This window comes from Carya illinoinensis, chromosome 15 (genome assembly GCF_018687715.1).
Source record: "Carya illinoinensis cultivar Pawnee chromosome 15, C.illinoinensisPawnee_v1, whole genome shotgun sequence".
NCBI lineage: Eukaryota > Viridiplantae > Streptophyta > Magnoliopsida > Fagales > Juglandaceae > Carya > Carya illinoinensis.
Genome location: NC_056766.1, coordinates 28,874,785 through 28,892,603, shown reverse-complemented (window position 1 = coordinate 28,892,603; position 17,819 = coordinate 28,874,785). Strand labels below are relative to the sequence as shown.

At 38.9% G+C, this 17,819-nt stretch overlaps 1 protein-coding gene across 1 annotated transcript; it reads left to right on the top strand.

Moving 5' to 3' along the window:
* The first annotated feature begins 17,390 nt into the window (after window positions 1–17,390).
* Window positions 17,391–17,819, top strand: LOC122296780. The gene has a single exon (XM_043106572.1). It carries the CDS (start codon window positions 17,391–17,393, stop codon window positions 17,817–17,819), a length of 429 nt encoding a protein of 142 aa, XP_042962506.1.

Below are 17,819 nucleotides of genomic sequence, written 5' to 3'. Positions count from 1 at the left end.
AGTTTACCTCCCAGAATGACCTTTCTATAGTTTATACAATATTTGACTGACCAAATGATCTTCAAATGGGGAAAATAAGATATCCATGTAAACTAGACTCAAAAGGTAACAACTTATATGAAGGAGACTTTATGATAAAACACTTACAACAGCTTCGAAATTGGCGTACAAAATACCTCCTAAAAGCTGTCCGAGAGAGAGTGTTTGATATTCTTTGAATGGAAAGTGTAAATGAAGATAATTTCGTGGGGAGAGGTGGCTGGAGATAATTATGGATGAGATATGGAAGAGATGAGGATGGAGTTGAGAGTTGAGTGTAGTTTTCTCCTACCCAAAATATCTATAAAAGATTATCTCATAATATTCTATTCAATAGTATCTACAAAAATCAACTTAAGATATTTTTATCTAATAATATCTATAAAAATCAACTCAAAATATTTTTACCCAATAATATTCATGAAAATTACCTCAAGATATTTCTTTTTATCCAATAATATCTACAGTTTTGAACAGACGTTTTGTCCGAAAATATGAAAAAATGTTATTGCGCCATAAGACTTTAAATAACCCTCCGAGTCTAATGGCACAAACCATAATACATTTTGACACTTCTAACTATCTCCAATAATAAAAAACACACTTCTGATACCATTGTAAATAATAACACTAACTATATAGTTAGACAAAAACCTATACGATTAATGGATTCGTGAAAACTTATGGGGTTTTCACGAGGTTCCTAAAGTTAATAGAAATTTCACAATTGAATTTCTAGCGGGCTGTTACATGTTCATTGCTTGAATATTTTGGTAATCAGGGATAAAAGAAAACATGATTAATTAAAGACGTAATATTGAAGTGGTTTGATAAGAGAGAGAGAGGACTCACATGACCTTATATAGTTTTACATATGTAGAATTCAAACAATACACAACTTTAATTTTAATATCATATATATGGAAGAAAATATTCAAAAGTGCGAGTTAGATCTACAAAGAAAGTTATGAAAGAAAAGCTTATATATTGATTTCTAAGTCATTAAGTCTATTAAGGGCCTGTTTGTGATTATGGTAGAAGTTATTTGAGTGTTACATATTAAAACACTTTTAATCACAAATAAGCTAAAAAGTATGCTTGAGAAAAAGTATCATTTTAGCGCTTTTCCTCAAATGTTTTTTCAAATAATGCTGAATATAATTCAAGTTTAAAAAAGATTATCAATGGATGAAAATACCTATACAGTTTTTAAATAATTATAATTTTTAAATTTTCAAGGATATAGTTATAATATTTAAAAATTCAAATAATTGTAATTTCTACATCAGAAGTCACTTTTTAAGTTTGTTTCCAAATAAGGAAAATGCTACTGTGCTGCACATGCAGTACCGCTGGGGAAATTTTTTTTTTTTATTTAGTAATTTTAAGTTTTTTTTTTTACTTAGTGATTTAGAAAGTAATTTTAAGTGTATTGGTGTATTTTTTTTAAAAAAAATATTTAAATCTATTAAAAAATGTAAAAAGAAAAAGGGAAAAAAATTTATAACTGGGCAGCATGCCCAGTGTTAAATGCTAGGTGGCATAGTAGCCCTACCCTTCCAAACAAATGTAATATGTTTGAAAGTATTTTAAATATATAAGCTATGGACTATATTTCCCACTACAACATCAAACTTGAAGGAAAGCTTATAATATGTGAGAGCCCATCAAGTCATATTAATTTATAATGTAGTTTTATTTAATAATTTTTTTTTAAAACCTAATATATAGTTCTCATAATTATTTGAAAAATTCTATTCATAAGCCTCATACACCACACACCTAAGCCTGTTCATCCGGGTTCTGACCCGGGAATCCAGGTGGACCCAAACCGGAACCCAGATTTCAAATCTGGGCCGAAACCCGGACCAGGTTAGCCCGGGTCAGAAACGGGCCGGAACCCATATGAATCCGGGTTTTGAAAAACCCGGATTTCGATCCCGGATTGAACCCGAGTCTTTTTTTTTTTAAACCCCTTATAAAAGCCTAAATGTATCCAATTTTCACATATAGCTCTGATTTTTTTTTTTTTATAAAAAATAAAAGAATAAAACAGGAATATTCAATATTAATAACTCAGAATTTTTTAATTTGCTGGGATTTCGGGGATATTGAAACGATACATCACTCCCTCACTTTTCAGGATTTCAATTTTCAATAACATCACTATTTATTATTGAGCCACTACTATTATTAGTATGGCAATTTATAGAAGGGAGAAAAAAGGGTGCTGCGATTGCGAGTTAATAACCAAAATTGAAAAATGCTACTGCCATGCTTGCTAAAGGAACTGATATGTTGTCATCTACTACATCTGTGGTTGAAAGGGACTCCACCATTGTTGCAACCAAGGATACTAGAGCCACTTTTTGCACTGTTGTTCCCCAATCCAATTGGAAATATCCCAAAACTGAATAGTAATACAACATCCTACATTGCAAAGATAATTTTCATGTCAGTAACTAAATCCATATATAGCAAGTTCAATTTCAATGACTCATTTTATCTAAAAACTTAGATGATATTTTATATATTAATATATATTTCATTATTTATAAGTTAAAAAGTCACATTTAAAATCTTACCTTAGACCTTAAATTATATTGAACTGTTTTTGCAGATACAAAAAGATGAAAAAAAAAAAAGAGGGAAAGAGCACGGTTTACTTTCTTAACCAAAACTTGAAAATGGTGAAGCAAGAGGCATATGTTGTCACAAACCCAAGATTTGACATAGTAACATGGAACTACAAATCTCAACACTTACAACAATACTAGATCTCAAACATGGGAAGAAATATCATTTTTGAAGTAAAAGTTTTCTAAATAGAATACTAGACAAAACCCAAGTTCACTCGGTATATACAAGAGAGATACCTAATTAAGAGGAAGAAGAAATAGCAATAAGAAAGTCATGAAAGTTATATAAATATTGTCTCAAGGAATAATGTCTTGAAAAAGAAATGTCTGAGATCCTCCATGTGAATGCTCCTTCATGACTTCGAAGCATCAGTCTTTTCCCTCCTTCTTTCCTTCTTTCCTTCCTTCCATATGAGACAAATAGCTGGGGACCATATTCCCAATAGCTGCAACTTGTGGAAAGGCATAAAGACTTCTCCAACTCTATGCAACCATTTATCATGCTTTTAAGGTGAAGAAATATATAACAAGGAGCAGAGAGCTTTCACTGCTTACATAAATAATTCACTCTGAACTACTCGAAGCCACATAAAGAATCTCATCTACTCGAAGTCACATAAAACCCAAATCAACAAAGTAATAAAAGCCAAAAAAATCCTAAAAAAGTACTTCTTACATTCAAACATTCTCATCACAACAGACCCAAACAAAAAAAGTAATAAAAGGAAAAACCCTAAAAGATTTGAAGAAGGATGCAATATATCTGACCTGCAAAAAAGCTACACAATCTATAGCACAGAACAAAAGCTACAAGACACGAATCGAAAAAAAAATGGAACCAAATTGCAGAGAACAAACTATAACAAAAATACCCATGTAAAATAGAAACCTTAATGACTCAGATCTAAACAAAATCTCTTCAAATCTATCGAGATTTGTTCAGATTGTAAGGAAAAATAGAAATAAAGAACAAGAACTGAACGGAAAAAAAATAAACCCACTAAGATAGAAAAAGAGAAATCCCAAAAAAACTCTAAAACTCCCATTCGACATTGCACTAGATCTACCAGATCTATCCAAGCACAGAGACCCAGTTCACCAAATCGCTAGATCTACCACTTTTACATGCATTGTTCACAGATTGGGAGAGAGACTTATCGAGGTTTTTCGGCATCGGCACTAGAATGAAGACTCTCAGACTGCGGGATCCCAAGCTCAAGCTCGACGACAGAGAGATCATGGTCGGGGAGTTGGGGAGTGAAGAACGAAGGAGACTACGAGGGTGGCTAGGGTTTCGTGTGTTAGAGAGAGAGAGAGGACTTGGGAAGTTGGGAAGACGGGAGACGAGGGCTTTAGAGAGAGATACGGATTTTTAAAGTTTTTATACAAGCCCGGTTAACTGGGTTATAAAATGGACCCGGGTTTCATACCCTGGTTTGGACTGGATGTATTCGGTTTTGCAAATGCGGAATCTGACCCGAATTTCATCCAGGCCGAAAACCACAACCGGAAACCAGGTTATCCGGGTTTCGGTTCGGACCGGATAAAAACTGGTCCGGATGAACAGTCCTACACATACCACTCTTTTTGTTATTTTTTTAATTTTTTTCTCTTAACAAATATGTAGTATATGGATGATTAATAGAAGAATTCAATTATTCTAAGAAGAATAAAACTAAATAAATTTAAAAAATAAAAAAAATAAAAAATTATGTGATGTACAGTATATGGGCTTATAAATAGCAAAGCTCTATTTACTACTCTTCCTTCGTTATACCACAAATTAACTGATCATGATCATGATCACCCGCAAATGATTAATTAATTGGATGCTTCTCATAGAGTCAAGGCTCATAATGATTAATGATTATAATCACATGTTTGAAATCACTATAAGTCTAGGAGCGATTAACTGATTGTAACATTTAGAACTAATTAATTACACGAGTTGGTTATGAGCATGTGAAAACAAAAATCATAATTATGATATCAGTGGGCCAGCTTGACACCATCAAATTGCATTAATATTTGCTCACTGTTAAAGCTATCAGGTTCAAGATCGGAATCATAAAGGTCAAATTGATATTGGAATCTATTTTTATAAAGAGTAATGTTATATACAGTTATAAAATTATAAATGTCACACAATCGTTTTAAAAAAATGTAGGGTCTATAATTAAAAAATTAGTTTTTTTTTATGTGAGTCTCATATTAATTTAATTTTTTTAAAACGACTGCACGTCGCTTGCATAATCACGACTGCAAATATCATTTCTCTTTTACAAAAAGAGTGTTCTAGACTTATCTATTTCAAGCTTATACAATTCATTTCTCATCTACATATATATTTTAACAAACAAATTTTGAGTTTTTGTATACATTTTATATATAGTTTACGAGTAATATTAGAAACAAGCTCCAAATGTGCAAGCCTTCTGTAAAAATGTGAGTTCCATCAAGAAAAATTGAGTTTTTTACATTTTTTTCATAATGGGATCCGCTTTTTTATAAATAGTTTGTGCGAGATTTATATATATAGGATTTGTATATATCATTTCTCATAGTTTATTTATATGTTAGTAAGTATTAGTAGTACTGAGTGTACCGATCAACAAGCAGATAAGAGAATTCAAGCAGCAAATTAATTATATAGTATTAGAAATATTATTTTCTCCTAGTTAATTTTTTTTTTTTTAAATCTAACATATTCTTATTGTGAAGTTAAAGATGATCATAATATTATAAAAAGGAATAATAAATAACAAGCTATTTGAGATTTGAGATTACATATATTTATACGAATTGAATTAAATTTTAAAATATCTAGATGATCTATAATGTCTAATAATGAATCATTTTTGTGTTTACAAACTAGACATTTGGTAAACGAATCAAACCGATTTTGGTTTTGAATGAACTGATCGATTTCAGTATAAATAAGTGACAAGCTGAATCCCTAGCATGCTGGTGGCCACGTACGTGATGAGGATCATTAATTTCTAATCTCTAGCAAATAAACATCCAAGTTGGGTGTCAATTAATCGTGTTAATTGGTCGTATCAAAACATGTATATTATATATACTATATAGGTCAACCCTAACCCGCCCCTTTAAACTTATCGTATCAAAATCTCAAACCCTAATACGACCTATTAACACAACAGGTTGTGTCATATCAACCCATTTTGACTCATTAATAAATATTACGAAATAGATTAACATGTCACAATACGACCCGTTTCAAACTATTTATGTAAATGAGTTGAATATGCCAAAAATTAACTTGTTTGACCTGATTAAATTTAACATAATTTTATATAAATGTTAAAATCACAATATCTATAAAAATTATAAAACTAACTACAAGTCTAAAATTACAATCCAAACAATAAAAATATTGAAATTAAAATTTTAATAATTTTACTTTTAGATATAATGTATAATTGTAAATTTAACTTTTTTAACATGTCATAACGAGTTGACCCATTATCAACCTGCTAAGTAATGGTGTCTTAAAGTGTGAACTCGTTTTGATCCGAATCTGTTAAAAATAAACCCTAACTCGCTATTATCGTGTTGTGTTTATGTTAGATTAACGAGTCGTGTAATATATTGACACCCCTAATTCAACTTCTCACCAATCAGCATTGTCATATATGACATCATAGCAGATCGTACAAGCATTAATTGGATAAATTATTAGGATGTCTTGCCTTGATCAGCTTTAACCCCAGCGACTGGCAAAGCAAAGCTTACAATCTCTCCCTGCATTTCTATTCATTTTTATTTTTTGTGCGTAATCATGAAACCTAAGGACTGATCTTTTGTTTTGTTGGAAAAATAGGTGGTTATATGGAGTTGAAATAAGGAATTAGGGCTGCAGAATAGGCCACCAAACCCTCAATATTTAAGACCCAGTTGTCGTTCTCCTCATGAGTGCATCTCACTTTAATCTTCCAAGACATTTCTCAAATGGAATTGCTTTTATCAGAAACGTGTTTTACGAAATCTGTATACATCTTTGTAAAGTCTATGGTCTCTACAGGTTTTGCATTTCTCCAAAATAATTACAATGGTCTACACAGCATCAGTGTCAATCTATAACATCATTGAAAATCATTACATGAAGCTGCCCGGCCAACAATAGTCTCTATATATTTTCCACAAAAAAAAGTATGCGACAGCATCAAAAAAAGCAAAAGAAATAATGAAAGATATCATCATCACACCAAATCACAAACTACAAAATAAGGAAATAACATCATAATTACAAAAGAGTAATAGTCGCACTTATGGCTCCATATATATGTGTTGAGAAAGAGACGTGATCTTGATACCACCATGCATGGAACTCGTCGTAAGTAGTATGCTAAATCTCAAATCATTGCACCATTAAAATATACACTATATGAAATCAAATTTCAATGCAATCACCTATATGATGGACAAATGGTTCTCACAAGACCTTCTTTCTTGCAATAGCTACATTTTCTCTTCTTTCCCATTTGAGATTCCTTTGGATTCTTTTGTCTCAGATCGAGGTCGTCCTTTAGTACGTAGGAACCCTTGGGGGATCTGGTAGTGTGAATGAAATGTTTGATAGTACTGGGCTGTTCAAACCAGCACTATCAACATGAATTGCATTTGTATCAAGTCCAATGTATATTGCTAGAAGCTCTTTCTGAACCGCTGTCAAAGCAAGAGAAAGATGTAGATATATATTTTTTCGGTGATTTTGACCCAATTTCTGCAACTTCATCAAATTGTATCATTAATCTATCTATTCTTCCACAAAGTACTAGAACACTCTGGATCTACTTGCGCGTCATCACCAGATCATATGCTTTGTAATGTGCGAGTCTTAGCATTTATTGTCCATCTTTCCGGACATAACATTTAGCTAGGGAGCGCATCTAAGTGAAATTTATGGCCAAGAATCTAAGAATATGACATGTACACGTATATTTATTCTCAACAATGTTAAATGCAACATTATATGCACGGCTTCCTTTCTCAATGGATGACACCCTAAATATTTGTTTGCCCCTTCCTCGAGATCCATATTGGCCTTGTATCATTGTGCATTAAATAGCTCCCCTTTAAGAATGATTTTCTTGTATAACCTATGTTGCATCTTCTTCTATCTTGTAACAAGTTTTCAAAATTGGCTTTGATGTTTTTGTCTTGACATCTTGTTCTCTCTCCTTTAGAAAAAATGCATCTAACGCTTTTTCATACTGGGAGACAAAATCATTAACCATTGTGCTTGCATGGACATAACCCTCGAAAAATTTGTTTATGCTCTCACTTCTCTAAGTAGTAGACATGCCAACACAAAATTTACGTTGCAAGTAAGCTGGGGCCGGCCCATTTTTCCCCTCTCTTGTAAAAATTTTGCAACCAAGTATTCTCACTCAAGCCATATTTCACCAACAAATCACTTCACTACAAGATCAAACTCCTTAGGTGTTAATGTGTCATGAATGAAATGACGAAAATCAGATTGAAGCTGTAGATATCTATTATACAAAATCATATTCATTTAGTGTTTCGATGAGCTTTTTCTGAACTTTTGTTGCCCCTTTATGTCCATGAAGAAAAGATGCATTTCTAGGAGAAAGAAGCTCGTGGTTATGTTCATTTGCAAACTTGGTTACGATCCACCAATTTTCCTTTTTACACTCATTAATACTGTACATCCAATTATTGTTTTAGCTAGCTCGGGAATTGATCTTTCTTTCATCTTATAACTTTGACAATGAAACCCTTCCCTTGAACATACATATTCAATGCCAACTAATGATCTATCCACCTTTGACAATCAAGTGTAATTTGTTCGAATCACATCAAAATATATACTAAGGCATGGCTCTGATAGACCATTAAATGAAGAAGAAAAGATAGTTGGCTGAATACAAACCTTCTTGGGCAAATTCACACCATGTTCTTCTGTAATCTCCACATCAGTTTCTATCTCTTCGATTATTGCAACTTCTTCACTATCACTATCCATCTTCTATAATAAAATGAATTTAATTCAAATTCATAAATAATATATATACATGCAATAGCTAAAACATAAAACATTAAAACAAATGATGACATTAAATAAACTGCTCTACATTAATTTTGCTCTTTTATTTTTTGTTTTGATAAATTACTATATCACTTAATCATGCAACTACGTACCTTGGTTGATTGGTTAAGTAAAAAATGTGAAATAAAACAATACATAGTTTCCTTCTAGTTTTCAGCCTTCCACCTTATCAATAAATCTGATTTAAAAAATGTTGAATGGAAATTAAGTGAAACACATCCATAGGTGGAGTTAACTTAGCTTAGAATGGGCAACCAATGGTGTAAGGGGATTTTCCCCATCATCCCTTAGGCCTAAGATGGGCCAACCGGGAGGGCAAGAAGTAGGGCCCAAGGCCCAATAGAGATGGGCACCATCAGCCCGACCCACTGGCAACACCCATAAAGGGACGCCCCGGCCAAGCAACACCTCGAGTGACGTCTAGCCTTTGGGTACCTGCTTGCATGGGTGAATGTGAAGTAAGGAGAAACCCTTAAATTTCTGATACTGCTTCATAAACGAGTCATGGGAGAGGCCAACAACAAATCAGACGGGGAACCATGTTGCATTATTGGCAATTAGCCCAAGCCAAGCACTCCATTAATGATGCCGCTGCTAAAGCACGCCACATTAATGAGATTGAGCTAGGAATCATAATGAGGGCAAGGGACCAACAGGGACAAAGGATTTGTTCTCCCCCCCGGGCACCAGTATAAATAGCCACCCCCAGGTACGAGAAAAGGGGCTGGCTCCCTTCACTTCTCTTTCTTAAAGTTTATTTTTGCAAACATCCCAGAACTACTAACTGATTTTGGCATCGGAGGCTCCTCGACCCCCAGGCCACCCTCCTCAAGCCTTATCTTCTCTGAGTTTTACATGCCCAGCATTGAAGACCCGAGACTCTAGAAACTGGCCCAAAGGCGTACGAAACAAGACGTTAATAGTGGCACTGTGTTTGGGATCCTTCTAAAGACCCTTACAGGTCTTACGTGTACTTCGTAGGCCTACAACAATCCGCTTGCTGGCGACTCAGGGCCAAGACGAAATCACCATGGAAGCAAGGCTGAAAGCCATGGAGGAGTAGGTAACCAAGATGACTGGTGAAGTACAAAAACTCCACCAAGAGAATGAGGAACTGTGAAAACCTTGCCAAGAACACACTGAAAAGGTCGAACTCGGCAGTGGTGAGCATGAGGAATCCTAGAACACCAGAGTAGGAACAAATGCAGTGCAGGAAAGGTAAAACATGAAGGACAACATTCATAACCTCCGGGAAAAATATAAGGAGATTGCTAGGAAGGTGGGCAAGTCGTCGTCAGTGGATCAGCTACTCGCAAGCATGGGCTTGCTTTACACAAAGGTCGTCCCCCTGCCTCGAAAGTTCAAGGTTCCCACCATGGAGTTGTGCAATGAAGGACGAGACCCTCTTAAGCGCCTAGACATGTTAAGAGCTCACATGATGTTACATGACTAAAACCGACCTCGACATCACGAAAGGGATTCTCTAGGGATATGGTGCATCTTGAGGGAACTATCATGATGTTGGTCTTCCTGAGCACCGTCCTCTACACCACTGCCATCATAGTTGATTTCCTTATAGTAAAAGCTCCATTATCCTACAACGCCATCATCGCAGACCAACCCTCAATAGTTTGTAGGTGGTCACCTTGACCTACCACCTCAAAATGAAGTTTCCAACTCCATGAGGCATAGGAGAGATCCGAGGGGAGCAAGTCACAGCGCCAGAGTGTTATGTCAAGGAGCTCAAAAGCCCATGCAGGCCTTAGCCCTTGACTAGTCCTGCTAGGCTTGTGGTGGGGGAAGGGATACAAGAAGGGGGATGCAGGGTGCCAAAGGCTTTAAGGATTTTACTCCCACTCTTTTTATTTTCACTTTTTGAACTTTGTCAGACTATAAATTTCTACTAGTTAATGAAATAATTTCATTGTTTTTATTATTTTAGGAAACCATACTATATGCACCTCAGAGAAATAGGATGACCTCTTAACAAAGTAAGCGACAAACAATAGCTTCATCACCCAACATTTACCTTCACTGCCATGCCAACGGACGGGAGCAAGCTCAGTGAAAAAACTACATAAACAACTTACCTCTCCAAGGGGTGAAAGGGGAGAGTTGGGCCAAAAGCCACTCTACACCTCCTGCAGTATAGAGCGGGTCCTTCCCCCTCAGCGGCCCGAATACTTAGCCCGACTCCCATTGCAGTAAAAAATGGACCACCAACATCGCTATCTGAAGAAGTTATCTCCATGCAGGACACAAAAGTGGTGGAGTGCGGGTCAGCCCTTAGCCACCTGAAGACAAATATTACCTTCCTTGTTAACGTCAACAGGCGGGAGCGAGTCCAGTCTCAAACTACTCAAACAGCTTACCTCTTCGCGAGAGAGAACGGGTCCTGTCCCCCCGGGGGCTGGAATAACTTAGTCCGACCTCTACCACAATGAAGAGTTGGCCTAGCACTAACCTGGCTCAAATCTTACATTTCTTGCAATGTTAACGAGTGGGAGTGAGTCTAGTCACAAACTGCCTGAATAACCTACCTCTTTGCGGGGCAAAAGGGGAGAATTAGGCCAAAAGCCGCTCTACTCCTCCCACGGTAGAGAGCAAGTTGTATCCCCCAGGTGGCCCGAATACCTACCCTAACTCCCACTACGGCGAAGAGCAGTTAGCCGCGTTGCTATTCAAATTGACCTTCCTGCGAGGTACCATAGGGATGGGTGTAATGCTAAAGGCTACTTCATCATTCCCGTAATGAAGTGCGGACCAGTCCTCAACTGCCTGAAAAAGAAACTAAAGTTACCTTCCTCGTCGTCACCAGGCGGGAGCGAGGTTCAGTAACAAAATTGTCAAAACACTTACCTCCATGCGAGGTTCAAAGGGACAGGTACGCCAAAGGCTGCCTTGTCCCTCCCACAAGGGAGAGTGGATCCAACCCCCAGGCGATCCAAATATCTACCCTGAACTCCATTGCAAACGAAGAGTGGGCCTAGCTCTAGCCTAGTCGAAATCTTACCTTACCTTGCAATGTCAACGAGCAAGAGCGGATCCAATCCCAAACTACCTGAACAACTACCTCTCACGTAGTAGAGAGCAGATCCTGCATCGCGGATGCCTAAATACCTACCCTGATTTCCATTGTAGCGAGAGAGCACACGACCCTACAACATCGCCCGAAAAAGTTACCTCCTCGGGGGAATCAAAGGGGCGGGCTGGCTCGAGGCACCCCGATCTCTCCACCCTACATGAAGCATCAACCATGACAATAAGATAGTGGATTGTAGCAAAAGAATGCCCGACGAGTGAAGGCCCTAGGAACAAAGAGCCGAAAACTGACGAAATCACGATAAGTCCCAAGTTTCCAGTATCGGTAGGATGAACTGTGATGCTCAGGAAAGCAGCCCTCCCCTCCTAGTGTTGAAGGCCAGCTACCCCCCCAGACCGGGCCAAGCAAAGAGAAAAAGTACAACAAAAGCACAAGAAAGAGAATGTGGGAGAATGTCTAAAGCTAGTGGCATAAAAGTAAATGAATTTTATTAAGATAACAGGTTACAACTCAAAGCTCCAAAACAAAGAACGACAGATTACAACTTAAAGTCCCGGCACTAAGGGTGACTGGCCGAGAACAGTAGCTACTAGCGGTGTGGGGACTGGACCAGATCATATCTCACTAAAAGTTGGAAGCTGGCAGCTTCATCAGTCATTCTTGCCTATAAAACCGATTAAAGGACACATTGTGGGGGAGCGACATCAAAGAAAATCACTCTCCAAGGGAAGCGGTGGACAGAGATCTCTATCACTACGATGAACCAACAACAATTGTGTGACAGCCTTCTACCACTCCTCTACTTGGGGCCGCTTGAAAGAAAATCAACTAAAAAGCAGTGTTGAAAGAAAAGACGCTAAGAATCGGAACATCTCGGAGTTGATTTCTACATTGAGAGAAACCCAGAGGGCGAGGCGGTTTGACCGAGTCAATGAGAGCTCCTGCAAACATGCCAGCAAAGTCTTGAAGTGTGAAGAAAGAGAATGCATTTCTGTACAAACACTCTGCCTGAGACAAGGGAGATGAAGAAAGAGAATGCATTTTTTGTGAAGTGAAGATGAACTGATTGCAACCTCCTGCGAACCAAGCCTGCTAGGTTGAGAAGTAGGATAATAGTGAAGCATTTCGGCACAAGAAAGATGAAGCATAGCCACACCAAGAAAACTGAGATTCAATAACCCAGGGGAGGGAAAGAGAAGTGAAATGATCAACACTAAACGAAAGATGGGGAAAATGAGGAAGGGGAGCCTTATATAGGCAGATGTGAAGGTTGAAGTCTAGTGTGATTAGTGCCTATGCGCCCTATCTAATCGCGATTCAAGCCATTTGAGCAAAGTGCATCTTATCAAACGATGTGGGAGGGAATAACTAACAAAAAAAATTAATGGCGGGAGAATCGAGGGGGTGCTTCAAATACGAAGCAAAACTGTTAGATTTTAGCATGATAACAGAAGCTCAACAATTGCCAAAGATGCATGGGAAACAAGAGGGCCTAGTCAACACAATTAAGACCAGGGGAGGCAACACGTGGATGACACTGAAGGCACGACTGCATATCCAACGGGAGAGAAAAGCTTGAAGGCTTGGTGGAGTAAAGACCTGCCTAAAGGCTAACCAGAAGAGAAGACCAAAAAGCTTGGCGGGGTATGGCACCGCTTGCAGCCTAGTCAAATGGATGACAGTAGAAAAACGGGAGCCCAAATAAATTTCCATCTCATGCACCCAATAAGAATTGATGGAGGAGAAACTAAAAGAAAGCCAGAGTAAGAGATCGGTCAAGAGCAAACAGTTAGGCCAAAGCACCACAAATGGCGAAGAAATGTATTCATTAATGATCAAGCATTTACATAAAAAGTGCATAATGGCCTCATAAAACCAAAAAAAAAAAATAATAATAATAACAAAGAAAGAAAAAGGAGAAAAAGCTAAGGCTCGAGTGCATCGGGTTCTAGCTCGTGACCCTCATCCTCTGAAGAGCAGGCCAACGAAATGGGCGGGTCTAAGTCAACAAGACCTGTGAAAGCATCCGGCATAAGGTTCATCCCTAATCAACAACCACAATCGAAAGCATCCTCATCGTAGAGACCTTTTTGGGATCAATGTCGTGCAGGAATTCCTCACACTCCCGTGGGAATGGATGCAAATTTTCCAGAAGATAGTCTTGAAATGACTTTAGGCCCTTTGCACACCCCTCGACACGGTGTCGTAGACACCTACGACCATCTTCAATTGACTATCTAAGCGGGAGGAGACCCCCCGCACATGAGAAAGAGCCCTCTGAAGGTCCATGACTAGTCATCCCTCAGCTGAAAGGCTCTTCTAAAGATCTATGATACACTCTTTCAATTCCCCTATCAATCTAGCATCCTTCTTCACCTTCTTTTTTAGTTCCCTCCGACGGCTTTTGAGCTTGGCCAACTTCTTATTGACTGCCTTGAAAGCTAAACGAGCAGCATCCAGCTCTTGCTCCTCCCTCTCTCCACATGCGCACCACATGATTGTCCAACTCATCACATGGAGGATCAAATTTTCCTCCACAGCAGCCTCCTGACTATCCATGATAAAAGCTACCAAGGAAGAGCAACCCTGCCTGTAAGAAAGAAAGGCATGATAAATAACAGTGCACGAAGAACCAGCAAAGGAAGAAAGAAGGGAAAAGCAAAGAATGAGCTAGCGTACCTCGTGGAATATACTGGACAAGTACTTCACGATGCCCCCTCGTAGGCCATTGGGTTAAACGAGGGATGACGTCGACTGAGCTTTCCTGGCTTGATCTCTGTGCAACTACCTCATCCAAGTCAATGCCATCGACACAACCTCTAGTAGAAGGGTCAAGGGACCAACTTCCAAATGTAGCAACATCTGACTGCACCCCCCATCAATTGGCAAACTCGGGCCTTCCGAGTCACCGCTAACTACAACATCCAGAAGGAGCCCGCTCATTGACAGATGATCAACCTCCTTTTGGATGTTATAGTCAACGGTGGTTACTCCTTCGAAGACTAGGTTTGAGCTCCCGAGCAATTGAAGAATCTCTGTGCCAATGTCAGGGACCTCGCTACTTCGCTCCCCAGCTGCAGGTCAAGGAACCACGGTAAGCATACCTGTAATGTAAGTCACATCTTCATGTACGTGGCCACCTACAACTGACAAAACACTACTGAAGTGACTCTTCACCCACTCCCCTATGATAGTGATGCGCTCCTCCTCAACGAAGGAAGGCAAGAAGCAAATCGTCTTGTCTTTGGGGACTCTACCCAAGTCAGACCAAATGGGAAACTTGTGATGGCCCACACTCCCTCGAGAGACTCCAGCATAAGACCAGATGCGAAGAAGAATTTGGGAGTTCAATCCTTCACTTTATGATACTTTTTCTCCATATTAACTAGAGGTTGCTTCACCCTAAAACAACAATGTTGACCATTGATATCCAGAATATTGTGGGTCAGGAGGAACTCGTGGTCGATTAGGTTGGTGCATCTAGGATGTGAACCCTGTAGGGCCTGATGTCGAAGAACGCAACAGCATGTCAGGTGTCGCCACGCATCTGGATGAAGTTGTGATGGGGCCAGGCCAAGAAGGTTTAACACTTCATGAACATGGCGGAGAAGAGGGAAACTTTAGACAAGTGGCCTTGAGCATCGACAACCCTTTCATTTGGGCTCAAAATCGTGAAGACTACGGTGGCAGGAACCTGGTAAGCGACAAGTATTTTCTCTAATATTTGACGATCGAGTGTCAGTCACTGCTGGCAAAAGGAGGACCAATATAGCTGCTTTTTGCGAGGGTTGTGGACTGTGCAGTTTTTTCTAGAGCCATTGGAGGAAATGAGAGGGACAACGAATAAGAAAAGGCAGAGGATAAAGGCCAACCGGGGAAATGTACTATAAGAAAGAAGATAAGCGATGACCCCCTCCAATTTATAAACAGAAGGAAGAACAACTGTTTGGCAAGGACACGTGACGAGAAGATGAAAGAAGGCAATTCAAATTTCAGGAAATGAGTACCATGAAGCTATGAAAAAGTGAAGAGCCATTCGATGACATTGAAGAGATGCCAACTGTCGCCACCTTCGGGAAGTGTGCCTATGAAGGCTAAGGCCAATGCAACATTCAGGACATATCCGCACGTCTTTCTTGGCTATAGAACTGGTATCCTCCCCCAATGCAAAGCTAGAGGTGCGATAGTAGGTCCAGTCACTATATTGAATTCCCATCGACCTATCCCAATGGAAACTAATGGGGTAACGATAAGGGGATTTTCCCTATCAGCCTTTGGGCCCAAGATGGGTTGACCAGGAGGGCAAGATTCAGGGCCCAAGACTCGATAGAGATGGGTCCCATCAGCCTGACCCACGAGCAACACCCAGAAAGGGACGCGCTAACCAAGCAACTCCTTGGGATACATCTGGCCTTTGAGTACCTGTCTGCATGGGCGAACATGAAGTAAGGAGAAACACTTAAAACTTTAACACTGCTTCATCAACGGGGTCATAGGAGAGGCTAATGAGGCCAAATTAGACGGGGCACCACGTTGCATTAATGGCAAGTAGCTCGAGCCAAGGCTGCATTAATGATGTCGTCACTGAAGCATGTCGTATTAATGAGATTGTGCTAGGAATCATAATGAGGGCAAGAGACCCATGTGAACAGAAAGGATTTGTTCCCCCCCAGAGTACCAGTATAAATAGACACCTCCAAGTATGAGGAAAGGGGTTGACTTCCTTCACTTCTCTCTCTTAAAGCTTATTTTTGCAAACATCCCAGAACCACTAACTGACTTTGGCATCAAAGGCTCCTCGGGCCCTAGGCCACCCTCCTCAAGCCTTATCTTTTCTGAGTTTTACAAGCCCATCATTAAAGACTTGAGTCATTGGAAATCGGCCCAAATGCGTACAAAAATACGACATTAACAAATGGTGTGTATTATTTTAAAATCCAGGTCCTGCAATGTATTTTTTATTTTATTTTATTTTTTAATGGAGTAAGAAGTGGAGGTGAAAGGGTTGAAGAAATCATTGGCAACAGAGAGAGGGCATCCACTAGACCAAAATGAGTGTGAAAGGAGCCTCGGTGCCCTGGTCCTACTATCTATTTACTAATACAAATTGCTTATTAAAATAAAGCAAAAAAAAAAATTAAAATTAAAAATTACGACAAATGGTACTTGGACTATGGGTGCTAGAGGAGAAATAGGATGTCGAGGATCATGATCAAGCTACTACAGTGGTTCAACGGAATGAGGTGGGTTGGGCAACAAAGCTGACAAAACCGATGAACTGAGGTGGGCTGGGAGATTCTTTTTTAGTAAAAGATAGAAGAATCTCGGTAATATTGCGTTGAAGAGATGAGTGATATGACTAGAGCTGCTGTAATCTAATGTGGTGGGATCTTCTTAAATAAAATTGAGGGTGTTAATAATGGTTTAATACTAGCTCTTGATCGAAGGTAAAAGAACAATAGTGGTAGTTGGGGGTCCTAATTTAGCAAGCTCAAACTAGCAGTGGCAGCCACCTGCGTGGCCTTTTATTAAGGTAAACTTTGATGTAGCTTATGACAAAAATTCAAACAGAATGGGAATGAGGATTATCATGAGAGACAGTGACGGGGGCCTACAAGCTTGCTTAACAACACCAAGGGAGCAGATTTTCTCAATCTTTCAAGTAGAAATAGCAATTTTTCACAGAGCCTTGGAGTTATGTGTAGAGTTAGGAATGAATCAAGTGATTTTCGAGGGGGATGCCAAAGTGGTTATAGATGCTATTAACTCCAAATGTGAAGACAATTCTTGGCTAAGCCAGGAGACAGAAGACATACAACAATTAATAGAACTTCACCCGACTTGGAGGCTATCCTTTGTCTATAGATCTACAAACAATGTAGCCCACACAGTAGCTAAAGTAGCCATCAAAGAAGTCGAAGAAACAGTTTGGCTAGAAGATGGACCCGAGGTGGTCATAACTTCTGTTACTAATGATGTATCTTGTATACCTCGAAGTTAA

Coding starts and splice junctions, on each gene's coding strand:
- LOC122296780 (XM_043106572.1), top strand. CDS start 17,391: ATGGGAATGAGGATTATCATGAGAGACAGTGACGGGGGCCTACAAGCT.